Here is a 13,808-nt window from a genome sequence, read left to right on the forward strand (position 1 = left end):
TTTGCTCTTCATTTATTTTCTTAGCTCATTTTCCCATGTTAATTGTATTTTTATGGTTGATAATAGTTGTGAATGTTATGACTCTTTTTTAAAAATCTTTTTTTTTACTCCCTTTTCTCCCCAATTTCGTGGTATCCAATTGTTAGTAGTTACTATCTTGTCTCATTGCTACAACTCCCGTACGGGCTCGGGAGAGACGAAGGTCGAAAGCCATGCGTCCTCCGAAACACAATCCAACCAAGCCGCACTGCTTCTTAACACAGCGCGCATCCAACCCGGAAGCCTGCCGCACCAATGTGTCGGAGGAAACACCGTGCACCTGGCGACCTGGTTAGCGCGCACTGCGCCCGGCCCGCCACAGGAGTCGCTAGTGCGCGATGAGACAAGGATATCCCTACCGGCCAAACCCTCCCTAACCCGGACGACGCTAGGCCAATTGTGCATCGCCCCACGGACCTCCCGGTTGCGGCCGGCTGCGACAGAGCCTGGGCGCGAACCCAGAGTGTCTGGTGGCACAGCTAGCACTGCGATGCAGTGCCCTAGACCACTGCATCGCAGCGGAAATATTTTTTGTGCGTTCGCGTTCTAGTCGGAACTATGAATCTCATAAATGTTTGACTTGCTAACTGGTTGAACGCAACACAAGTATAACTACAACCAGTTAAGTCAGAAATGTCAGTTTTGCTAGTTCCAACTAGCATGTCAACGCTGGATGGTCTTTGGGTGGTGGACCATTCTTTTTTTACAACCCTATCCTATCCAACAAGGTCACAGTCACAGTCAATGTGCTGGATGTCAACGAGTTCCCTCCGGAGCTCACCATTCCCTTTGACACGTTTGTGAAAATGAAAAAGTATGCCAGGTAATTCAGACCATCAATGCTACGAACAAGGATCTTCCCGCTGTTGGACAGAAGTTCTTCAAGTCCCCCAGGGAAATCAGAAACATGAATTTCACTGTGCGAGACTTTGGAAACAACACAGCGGGGATAGTGACCAAGCGTGTGGGGTTTCAGAGGCGAGTCCAGGAGTACTATGTGGTGCTTGTGGTGGTGGTGGAGGACAGTGGCTACCCAGCCCAGAGCAGCACTGGCACCCTCACTGTCCGCATGTGTGTCTGTGAGACCGACGGGTCCCTCCTGTCCTGCACGGCAGAAGCAGTCTTCCTACCAGTGGGTCTCAGCACCGGGGCAGTGGATGGCCATTTTACTGTGCATGGTCATACTCCTGGTGATCGTGGTGCTCTATGTAGGCCTGAGACGGCAGAAGAAGAGGGAAACATTTACGTCGTCCAAGGAGGACATCCGGGACAACGTGATCCACTATGACGTCGAGGGGGGAGGCGAGGAGGACATCCACGCCTTCGACATGGTCACGCTAAAGAATAACAAGGCCATCAAGGAGAACATGCTCCGCCGGGGCACAGGGTCATGGTCAGATGTCACCACTCAAACTGAGATCAATGGGTCAACCCCTACCAGAGGGCAGCACTGACATCATCAGGGACTATATTCACCAGCGTCTCCAGGAGAACCACCTGGGTTTCCCTGCTCCCCCGTATGACTCGCTGGCTACATACGCCTACGAGGGGGATGGGTCAGTGGCAGAGTCGCTGAGCTCCATCGAGTCGTGGACAGCGGACGGCGGTGAGGACTTCAGATACCTCAGCGAGTGGGGGCCGTCCTTCAAAACTTTGGCGGGGATATTAGACAAAGACAAAGCAAATCCTCCCACTGCAGAAGTGGAGGAGAGCTGAGAGTACTTGTAAAGACAGGAATAACAGAAAAGACTACTTGATTTGCAAAAGTTGTTTTACTTTTATAGTACTTTTATAGACAATGGGAATAAAATACAAGCCTTTCACTTCAGTTATCATAGTTTTGTGATGGTTGTTTGTTTTTTGGTTAAAATAAACTTGACACACAAAAGAAAATGACAACAAAAACAGCATGTCAACACGGCATTAGACCTGGGGCCTGTTGCACAAAAGTAGAATTAAGACATCCGGGATAAATGACTCAGCTGAGCTCAATGAAGCCAAAACATGTGCGTCCAGGCTTAATTGGTTGCACAAAGACCAAGCCAGGATGAGCAGACACGGATTCATTAAGCCAGGTGAAACCAATCCTGGATAGGTGCGCGCTCACGGCTCACTCAAATAGACCCCGCCACAGATCACAGATTAACTGATTTACCATGGCAACTAGAGCCGCGTACTTTTCCCCGTCGGAAGCACAAATCCTCATGGAGGCATACGAGGAGGTAAAAGATATAATTAAGAAGAAAGGCAACACCGCCACAGTGATAAAGCAAAGAGAAAAAGCGTGGCAAAGTATTGCAGACCGCCTGAATGCGTAAGTAGTGCACAATTACACACTCACCGCTCCGCTGAAACATCACAATTACAATTCAAATATTTAATTCACATCTCCAAAAATGCAGTTGTACTGTAATTATGAAACGGTTAAATTTTTTATTGAAATGCACTGCAGATATGAGTGAAATTGTGTAAAGTAACTCCATCACACTGTATAAAGCTATGATACATTTTTTGATATTTTTACTGAAAACAAGACAAAAATACCAAGTCATTTTTTGCAGTGTGACTCCATTAAATGTGTGTGTGTGTGTGTGTGTGTGTGTGTGTGTGTGTGTGTGTGTGTGTGTGTGTGTGTGTGTGTGTGTGTGTGTGTGTGTGTGTGTGTGTGTGTGTGTGTGTGTGTAGATTAAACATGAACGGGCCAAAACGGACATGGCAGCAGGTCAAAATCAAATACAAGAACATTCTGCAGAATGGTATGGTCCCTGACTAATATTTAACAAAGCACAAGCATATATTGTACCCAGAAGGTGCCTGCTCACACATTGTCTGTACTGTTTTAGCAGTGAAAAAGAATACCCACAGACAAGGCACGGGTGGTGGGTCACCAAAGGCTGACCTTACCCCAGCAGAGGACATGGCCTTGGAGCTAAATAAAGGCAGGCCCGTCTTAGAGGGGATCCCTGGGGGGAAAGAGACGAGCATAGGTTCCTCCCAAGATGCCACCCGCTTCATTCAAGGTATGTCCTTCCATCTCTACATGGGATACAACCACATTCATATTGAATCAATTTGGACTGTCTGACTTTGGTTTACCTATTGCCTTGCAGTGTCTGGCAGCACTGTGTTCCTGTTAGAGCCACCAGCACAAGCACCAGACGATGCTGATCCAGTGAGTACTCCATCAAAGGCATACTGTAGGCCTGGCATGTCTTGTCTACTAGCTTCAATATGAATCCGATTTAAATGTGATAGGGTGAAGGCCCCAGTGCAGCAGCAACAGCACATGATGGAGACGATGATGAGGAGGAGACCATCTCTCTGGATTCCAGAAGGCATGAGGTATCATGTTAAGACTGTGAAAGTACTATTTACTCTACAATGGTGAGGAGTCCTCATCAAAATCAAAAAATCTAATTTCTTTTACAGGACCCAGATGCTATACAGTGGGAAAACCAGCCTGGCAACATAGTGCGTATTAATAAAAGGACACCACATCCTGCCAAATTCCAGCTGCGCTAATTGTATTGTGTTCACAGAGCTCACAAGCTATCAGAAAGTTGTATGGCAACCACCTCCGGCGCCAAATAGAACTGGCAGACATAGACATTCAGTACAAGAAGAAAAAGATGGAAAATCTTGCACTGGAGTCCGAAATAAAAAAGAGGACAATTAGGAAACTGGACCTTGAAATAAAAAAACTTGAGAGGGAGGTGAGATATGCCTTCAATGTACACTGTATGCTAACTGTAACACAAATGTATTAATCATTATTTTTCTTTCCTCCCCCAGCTCCAAGAAGATGACACAGCTCAAAATAAAAATTAGGTATATTCTCGTAAAGTCAAGTGAGCCATGACATATGAGCTCTTATTGTGAGCACACAGGACGGTGGCATCTTTCTAAGGTTTTTTTTATTTTCCCAGCAATCAGTACAACCAAGTCATCGTTATAAGGCATCGCCCTCTTTTGCCCACCCCCCCAGCACCAGGTGTGGCCACTAGCCTATATGAAGGCCCAAAATTGTGTGTTCCTTTCTGCTCTGACAATGGCATGCCCATTCGTGCGAGATGTGGTGGATGAAGAAGCACTTGTGCTGAGGAGAGCCTTCAGGCGAGAAAGGGTCTTCAGGGACCGGTTGGACCCACTGGCCTTCCCTGATGACCATCTATATGAAAGATACAGGTTTTCTGCAGATGGCATCAGGTATCTATGCAGACTACTGGGTCCCAGGATTAAGCACCGCACTGCACGGAGCCATGCACTGAGTGTGGAGCAAATGGTTTGTGTGGCCTTGCGCTTTTTTGCTAGTGGAGCCTTCCTGTACTCAGTGGGGGATGCAGAACAGCTGAACAAGGCCACAATTTGCCGCACAATAAGGAGTGTGTGTCTGGCTATCAAAGCATTAGCAGATGTCTTCATCTCCTTCCCTGGCCACAGAAGACTCTGTCATCAAAGAGGAGTTCTATAGGATTGCAGGTAAGAGGATCTACAAATTACAGGACAACTGTTAACACATAGTAGGATACTCATTACTTTGTGTGACAGGTTTCCCCAATGTCATTGGTGCAGTGGACTGCACACACATAAGGATAAAAGCCCCCTCAGGTGCCCATGAGGCCGATTTTGTGAATAGGAAATCCTTTCACAGCATTAATGTTCAGGTGAACATCACTTTTTGATATTGTCCATTGACGAACACTCTGCATTGCCAGTGATGTGCATTGATTGGTGTAATATTCCTCATCTTATGATTTCAGATGGTCTGCAATGCTGACTGTGTGATCAGCAATGTTGTGGCAAAATGGCCTGGCTCAGTCCATGACTCCAGAATCTTTCGGGCCTCTGAAATCTATCAGTGCCTATCACAAGGTAAGCCACACAACCCCTATTTATAACCATCATGGCTGTGTCAAGAATATCACTGTGTTTATGAGGTAGTAATGATGAGATTTTGTGTTGACAGGTGAATTCTCTGGTGTGTTGCTGGGAGACAGGGGGTATGGCTGCCAGCCTTTTCTCCTGACACCTTTCACAGACCCCCAGGAAGCACAGCAGGCCTACAACCATGCCCATGCCAGGACCAGGGCCAGAGTTGAAATGACCTTTGGCCTCCTGAAGGCACGCTTTCACTGCCTTCACAAATTAAGGGTCAGCCCTGTTAGGGCATGTGATATTACTGTGGCTTGTGCTGTCCTCCACAATGTGGCCTGCCTGAGGAAGGAGAGGGCCCCCAGAGTGCCACCAGCCATGGACTGGGACAATCCGGCAATCTTCCCTGATGACGACAGTGGTCGGCTGCTGAGGGACCAATATGTGTTGAATTATTTTAGTTAGTATGTGTGCTTTCAATTTTGGTTAAATATGTCCTGCGGTGGCAGAGGAATTTTGGTTTTTTTGGGTTCGTTTTTTGACGAATTTGGCCTCTTATGATGTTTGTGCGGTATACTGTGTGTAATACAAGGCTGCAGGGAGGCTACTGCATCCATTCATTTGTCTGTTCAGTTGATGTGTATGGATTTGTCCTGCATTTATTTTAGTGTGCAGACATGCAGGGTGTGTTATATACAGACCTTTGAATGTGTATGTATCATTTTGTATAATATGCTTGGATTCTGTGCTTTCCATCTTGTAGAGTCACTGTGACTTCAGTTTCGAAAGGAGCTGATGGTTTACCTGCTTTGTTTTGTCCTTATTCAATAAAGGAACATAATGTTACACATTGTGTTTTTATATTCATATGGAATGTGTATTTGTTTATATGACAGAGTACTAGGGCCACACTGAAGAAAAAGGATAAAGTCATAAATTTATGAGGCTGGTTCTTTCTGCAGAAAAGCTACATATTGTTTTTACAGTTTTGATACTTATGACAATGTGATACTTAATATTCTGGCACATCAGCATGTCTTTGTTTATGAAACCATACTGAAGTACAATTTCACGAAATGCCCCACATCTGTCATTTTAACAACTGTCCTCCTTTAAAACAACTGGTTACAATATTATGACTTGTGTTTTTTTCCCCTCTGTGGCCCTAATATTCTATCATTTTATATATAGCCTTATAGTCTATGGGAAACTGTAAATTATCTAATGATAGCAACATCATCTAAAAATCATTTTTTATCCAAAATCATTGAAATTAATGATCACAAACGTTTAAATAATAACAGTGGGTCTAGTTATATGTGATAACAATGTATAGTGAGCAGTGAAATAACTATTGGTTTCCATTTGTGGTGACTGCTGACTGACATTAGGGATGAGATTAAATAGATCCTGGAATTTAGCCTGGTCTGGAGCAGGCTAGCTCCACAGAATAAATCTCCATGGTAATTTATACCATAACATATCCTCCTGCCCCCTATCCATCTTTAGTGCAACCGGATTACGGATCAATTGAGCCAGGATCACCAAGATATCCTGGCTTAATCCCTTATCCTAGTTTTGTGCAACAGGCCCCAGCTGTCACAGTATCGAATGTTGCACATGTGGAATTACAAATACACACCGCTAGAGGGCAGGCTTCAGTTCAATCCGTCTATGGTCCATTCCCTTGCAGGGAAGTTGACATACCAGTAGGGTTGCAAAATTCTGTGACATTTCAATAAATTCCCTGGTTTCCCAGAAATCCTGGTTGGAGGATTTCGGAGTCCCAGTCGGTATTAGATATAATGTCACAGTCCCGCCTGCCTGTGGGGAAAACAACCTGTGGTTACCCCATTGATTCACAGCAAAATACTATTTTCTTCTCTGCTTGTTTAAGTCAATTACAAAACTCAAGAAAGGTACAATGTTTAAAGATACATTTTCATCATTGCCTGCTCACAAGTGTTCTCACTACTTAGAAAAATGCAATATTTTAAAGCTTCCCTCATGCCTCTTTTCATGAAGGTGCTAGCAGCCACGTGAGTGAGCGCTAGCTAGCTACCTTCCGGAACATTAAGACCAACAACACAAACAAACCAAGACCAACAACACAAACAAACGGACTATACAGCTACAAGTATTGAGTGGAATTACAAACGGACTATACTAAACAAGTTAAATGCCTTAACTGTGATTAAATGTTTTCCACACACATACAGTCGCTACGTGTAGCCTACTTGGACAACGGCTCCCCAGATTTCCCACTCTCCCACACCCAATAGCCTGAAGCCACAGGGCTCTTCTTGCTCTAAGCAAAGGCCTTCACACCCAGTAGCTCTCCAGAACTGGGGGTTGAACTTGGAGAACCCTGTAAAGAATCATGACATTACAACATGAGGCAATATTATTTTGGTTCTCTACTTTATTGAACAGGATTTCAATTTTAAACATACAAATAGCACACCATTCGCCAGAGTAAAAAACAAATGTAAGGAATAATGTAATACTTACAAAAAAATAAAAGAAACGGATAAAAGAAGAAATATTCTGGTTTCTGGTAGTTTTTTTGCTGGGTCAAAAATGTACATAACTGGATAATGTAATGAATATGGTGTACGCTCAATGAATATGGGCAATATTGGTAACCCTATCGTTGTTACTTGAAGATGAATACCTTCAGTGAGCCGAAAACAGCTTACAAAACACAATGTTCTGTGGCATGCTTGGCAACTTGCCACAGATGTTTTTGTCAGTACAAAAAACACCTGACCAAGATAATAAGCTCAGACTAATTAAATTCACAGCCTTTCCATCACCAGTCTGCCACATTCGGATTACTGTAAAAAATGACACTAAAACATCCTCCATATAAGTAGAAGATGTAACTTGGCATACTGGCTTATCTGTGGTTTGTATACTACGTTCAGAAATCGGGATCTGGGCCCGCATTCACAAAGTGTCTAAGACCAGGGATGCTGATTAGGATCAGGTCACCCCAGTCCATATAATATAATTCACTATAATTTAAAAGGCAAAACTGATCCTAGATCAGCACTCTTTCTCTGAGACACTTTGTTAATACAGACCCTGTTGCCTTTCATTGTGACCTCTTCCACCCACAGACGTATAAATCCATGCTTCCACCTCAACCTTGCACCCTGCCCTCACTGTCAACACCATCACACAGTGGAATGACACTCTGGCCTTGTGTCATTTGGGTGGGAAATATTCAAAGAGTGAAACAGTGTTCAGATACTAACGCATATACATAAATATAAATGTGCCATGTATTATTTCCATATTAAAAGCTAATATTGATCTAATCTTGAGCGGTGCAAAAATACACTGTTACAAAAGAAAAGGCACGATCCTACGGCCATTCCGTGCCAAGACTAAGGTGAAATAGGAGAAAATCGAATTGTTTTTCTTAATAATTTCTTGAAAACCAGAGAACCACCAGAACTATGCAAACAATTGCCTGAGTGTTAAAAAAAAAGGAACAAAACAGAGGCATAGATTTTCTTCACATGCAGTCACATCCCCAGACAGTCAATGCGATAGTGTTCAAAGGTACAAAACGTTGTCCAGAAGAAATATTGACATTCTTGTAGCATCCACAGTTGTGTTCTTTTTTTTCACAGAAAAAACAGCAGTATCAAACATTAAGCAAAGTCATTTCATGACAAACCAATAACATCTGCATGCATTTTTGTCATAATATCCAGTTTTGAGTACAAAGGCAAACAGATTACAAAATTCCACAGGTTGGGCTGCTGTTGCGACTGTATATGCATTTGAGAAAGAGACCACCTCCATGCCTGCCTGACCCCTGTAGGACTGAGGAAGAGATAGTGTTGGACCTTTGTGTCCAAAACAGATTCTCATTAGTAGAGGGGGAAGATATTTGACTGCTGCATAGCCAATGAGTTAGTGTTTCACAAATCACTCTCCACACCAGGCCAGAGAGACTAACGCTCAGATAGACAGGTGGAATACTTGACCCTCTCTTGAGTAAACTGTGAAGATGAAGTAGGAACGTTAAGCCCACATGGGTTGGTCAAAGAAAATGAAAAATACCCTCGAAATTAGGCTCACTGCATGTTTAAGAATGAAATGGGACACAATTTGAGATTATTAAAGGAAGACAAAAGCTGTCAAAAATATCACTATGGGTAAAATAAATGAGAACACAAAATGAAACTACTTATAATCATGTAATGTCGGGTATGTACTGGTTGTATGCTGCTATACATAAACTAAAAGTACAGTTCAAGTTTGAACGCCAACAACATGTACAATGGAAAACACTAGCAATACATATACAATGATTACCTGTTGGCTAAGAATTGGCCAGTTGAATATTTCACATTTAAAAGGACAATTTGTTGGTTGCATTCACCAACATACATACAGTACAAACATGTGCACGCACACATAAACATACATTTAGCCCTGCGATTTCTTAGACAACAGGCAACAATAAAATGGTGAATATAAAATGCTTAATTTTGCACAAAGATCAAACCGTGCTTTGATATCAAATAAGTGTGAAGTGTGTTCTGAGACATATTGCCTTCTCATCGACTAAATAGGGTTCTGGGACTAAGCAGCGCCAACTCATACATTCCACTACATTAACTATGAATCGGTAGTTCCATGACAGCCCTCATGTCATTAAAAATATAGATCTATGGACAATGTTCCGCCTCAGGCAACATCATTGACAGTTTGCGAATGGGGCTGCAGATGTTCAATTCTCTTCCTCCCATACCATCCAACGCAACTCTCTGATGTTTATCAGACCTTGAATTTTATGTATGAACTGGTTCAATAACACACAGCACTTGGGTGCACATTCTCAGAGGAGTTACTGTACTGTGGGTTAGAAGGGTTATAGTCTACATTCATCTGATACACTGATTGGGGTAGCGTACATTTTACTCTACTTTAAAAACAACTGAAACACAAGCAACAAGATACTTAGCGCTACTTTATTAAAAATGCCTCACCCCTTCCTCATTTCCCTCTCCTAGCCCAAACCCTTCATCACAGGATTAGACATTTGCAATGACCTGAAAGTAGACTGTCTATATAAAACACATTACGTGTGTCTTTTTCCCCCTTTCCCCTGCAAAGACGAACTTGAGAGGAACAGCATAGGTGTGTGGAGCTGCGTCCTAGACTTGTAAACATTACATGCTTTTAAGAGCAGTGTCTGAAGTAAATAATCCACACTTTTCTCCTGTCATTTCAACAAAGTGCACACTCCCCATATCCGCCAGTAGATTTTCCAGTAAACCTAGTGAATATGCATCTCTGGACAGCAAACAATTAAAATATAATCGCATCTCTAGTTTTGTGCAGCAAACCTTTTGTTTCCCATGTGTTGCGCACTTATGGTTTTGTTGGGACATACATCAGACTCTTTCTCAACACTGCCAAACCGTTCTTTTGTGGACAGCTGCAGGTGCAGTATCATCAAATAAGCCCTAAAGACAGCACATTATCAGAAGGGGATAGAAGATAATGGGTGAGCACAAAACCTTGGGAGAGAAATACAGAAAACAAGAGCTGTGATTTGGTAAATGTCTCCGGAAACGGGAAAGCTGGAGTGTGATTTGGTAAATTGGTCGATCAAGGCTGAACTCCTGTCCACAGCAAGTATGGGAGGTGCCTTACTTGCAAATGTGTAGGGTTTGGGGATGGGCCATTAGTCGTTGAATGTTGTACCAGGAAGTTCGTTGGTCAGCGTGTGCCAGCGCTCAATTTTCTTGTCCTTGTTTTTGAGACAGTCGAACCAGTGTTTGAGCCTCTCCCCATTGGCGCTGATGCCCAGGGATACGCCACCTGAGAGCGGGGACGGTAGAACAGCAGAAAAGGGTTAGAACACAACACATATACAGTGCCTTCAGAAAATGGATACACCTGAGCTCAATTTGGAGGGTCATAGCAAAGGGGTGTGAATACTTGTATAAATGAGATATTTCTGTATTTAATTTTCAATAAATACATTTAAAAAAATCTAAAAACATGTTTTCACTGTCATTTGGGGATATTGTGTATAGATAGATGGATGAAATTATTAAAAAATATATATATTTTAAGTTCAGACAGTAATGCAACAAAATGTTAAATAAGTCAAGGGGTATGAATATTTTCTGAAGGCATTGTATTATAATCCTCAACGTCTAATCTTTCAAAATACACTGAGTCCTTGTAATTTACAGTACTTCCCTCACTCAGACAAGTTCAAGTGCACTTCAAGTTCAATGTCTCGTCCACCAACCACATGTTGGCATGACAATCTGAAAGGCTGATAGCCTGGCTGGCACGCACCAGGGGTCAGTGTTTCATGCTTGCTCCTTTAGAGCTCAGTTGTTTATTGTTGTCATTTAGAACCAGGTTTGTGGCCCTGGGCAGGTATCAGGACACATGGAGGCCTCTGGTGGGTGAACAGGTGTTGTAAACAGAGGTGCCAGGTGCAGAGAGGCAGGGGAGCCCGGGCTGGTCAGGAGTGTCACTGGTGTGGATGGCAGGGCAGTGTGCAGTTGCGCACAACGCTTTGGTCACTACGCTTGGTAACGCCTGCTTAGTGCTTACCTATAAAATCGTTGGACTTGCCAATGTCGTAATCCCAGACGGTCACCTCCAGTGTCTTCTTGCTGAGATCGGCGTATTTGATTTCGTAGAAGAACTCCTACAAAAGTCAGTATAAAATTTAAATAATGTAAAAACTTGACATGCCAAACAGCTTCTTACAGAAAGCAAGGTTATCTCCCCAAAAAGATTCCACCAGAAACATAATCAAAGGAATCTTATTTAAATACTAGAAATATAATTTTACATGAAGTAAAATTGTGTGACTTGCTTCAGCTATTTTTATTTTAGTTAAGTGAAGCAGTGAAATATTGTCAAAAATATATACAAATATCTGGTCTGATTACTTTGATAGAATACTATATTAACCTTATTACTTTGCAGTGTGGTGCAGTTAGAGCACATATTTCATCACACTACTACACTTTAACTCATAAGGAATTAGAAAAGTTATTTAGGGAGAGAAATATGATGGTGCATCTAGTGGAAGAAGTTTGTTAGTGTTGAAAAATTGTTGTAGTAGAGGGAGGGACTTTTAAAAATAAATAGTTTATAGTAGCCATCAGTGGGAGACTAGGAAGTAGTAGTAAGTAGCCCATAGGTACTAGTACCAGTACATTGCAGTAGTAATATTTATAGTGAATGTTTTAGATAGGTAGGCTATGGGTTAGCTATTCACGGGTTACACCTCCGTCACTCAGTCGCGTCGTTGCCACTGTGATGAATGTCCTACGGATGCTGCAGCTGCCCATATTGGTGCCTGGCTGATGACTGATACCCAGTCACTCTTAACAGGGCATGGAAATAAGATGACAGTGCTAAAGTAGGGAAATAATAAGTAGGAAAAACTTTGCCATCATTATGATGTCATCAAATTTACTTTTGAGAAAGGGCAATGTTGCCATTAGCTAGCAAAGTTTTGATGAAATCTTCACCAGTGCTAATTAACAAAGCATTGAGTAGAACATTCATTTGGGCATCAGTCCTCAAAAGAATGTTCAAAACAATATTGTGACAAAATATGCAACCCATGAATATTGTAGTTTGGTTAGTGAGTGTGGGGGTTGTTATAGCGGGTTCGTTTTTTAGTAGGTTGTGGTGAGCTGTGTGTCATAATCATTCTCATGTTCTCCCCAATTGCTATAATTTGATTGGTAGACAACATTTCTATTCCAATATGAATAGCAGAGAAGTAGACTAAGATTTCATACACTATACATTTTTGTGTACTTTTTGGGGAAAGTGTTCAAAGTAGCTGATTTGCGTGAAAAGTCACATTGTTTACAATGAATAGAATGTTGAAAGTCATGGGAGTTTTCAACAATGGGAGCTTTAGAATGTTGAAGAAAACCCATGAAAGTGCTGTTTTAGGAGGTCAAATAGTTAGATATTTAAAAAAGTATAAATGTGTATAAAAGTATTAAACAATGTTATCAATGACAATTAATTACTGCTGCCTATAACCATACATAATCATGCTGATAGAGGAGAATCCATTTAGTTATCAATCCCACAATACTCAAAGTTATCTGTTCGTCTTATTTAATCAAAATGCCTTCCTAATGCACAGGAAGCCCAGGTTGCCTAATATTGAGCCGAAAGGCCAACAAGCAACAGGATGGAAATGGGTTCTAAAGGAAATGTCATTGGAAATGTCAAGTCACGGGCTTTGCGTGGTCTGGGAGGACGCCATTCACTCTGATATGGCTGAACACTCCGATGCGAGCCACTTGATGCTGCAGTCGAGTGCTACAGTAAGCTAGCTCTTTGGCAGCGGTCTGAGCATGAAAGCGGGGCCTCTCCGGAGCCCACTGCTCTGAACAGCATAACAGACTAATGGTAGAGTGGTTGTGTGGCATTTAGAGAAGAAGAGGCAGGCTCAGGAGAGGTGGGGGAAACAAGCTTTTACTACAGTCAAGTTGGCTTCTCAATGACAATTAAGAGAGGGCTGATCTGAAGGAGGCCCGGAGCATCATAGCTGAGTCGGCTGGAGGGGATGGAAACTCACCTCTGTGCCCTGAAACATCATCAACGGTGAACTGGCTTTCGAACCTAAGATTTGTTGCTACTTGCTACTTTGCCATGCTAATGGCTGTGATAAATGGTAAAATCCAATAAAATAATGACAATCTTCTTTATCCAACGCATTCTAGTAAAAAATGGTCACTAGTGTGTGACAAGGACACCCAGAGAGATACAGGTGCCAGATTTGATGGTAAGAAGAGATGTGATGGTAAGATTAGTACATGTAGAATGAGTCAGTATTAAAGTTGTGATTTTCATATAGTTCTATCATTCTG

General features: G+C 42.4%; 1 protein-coding gene and 1 pseudogene across 1 annotated transcript in view; one reads left to right on the top strand and one right to left on the bottom strand.

Annotated features, from left to right (window-relative positions):
* Nucleotides 1-123: 123 nt before the first annotated feature.
* On the top strand, nt 124-5,778 carry LOC139537680 (cadherin-12 pseudogene; annotated as a pseudogene).
* A 1,537-nt stretch (nt 5,779-7,315) lies between these two features.
* The window catches only part of LOC139537679 (double C2-like domain-containing protein beta), a 183,578-nt gene continuing 177,085 nt past the window's right edge, over nt 7,316-13,808 (bottom strand). The window contains exons 8-9 of the mRNA XM_071339274.1: nt 11,512-11,608; nt 7,316-10,758 (exon numbers count right to left, since the gene is read on the bottom strand). Coding sequence (XP_071195375.1) covers nt 10,622-10,758; nt 11,512-11,608 — 234 coding nt within the window. The 3' untranslated portion in view covers nt 7,316-10,621. The remainder of the gene's footprint in view (nt 10,759-11,511; nt 11,609-13,808) is intronic.

Source organism: Salvelinus alpinus, chromosome 13, assembly GCF_045679555.1.
Source record: "Salvelinus alpinus chromosome 13, SLU_Salpinus.1, whole genome shotgun sequence".
In the NCBI taxonomy this organism is placed as follows: Eukaryota; Metazoa; Chordata; class Actinopteri; order Salmoniformes; family Salmonidae; genus Salvelinus; species Salvelinus alpinus.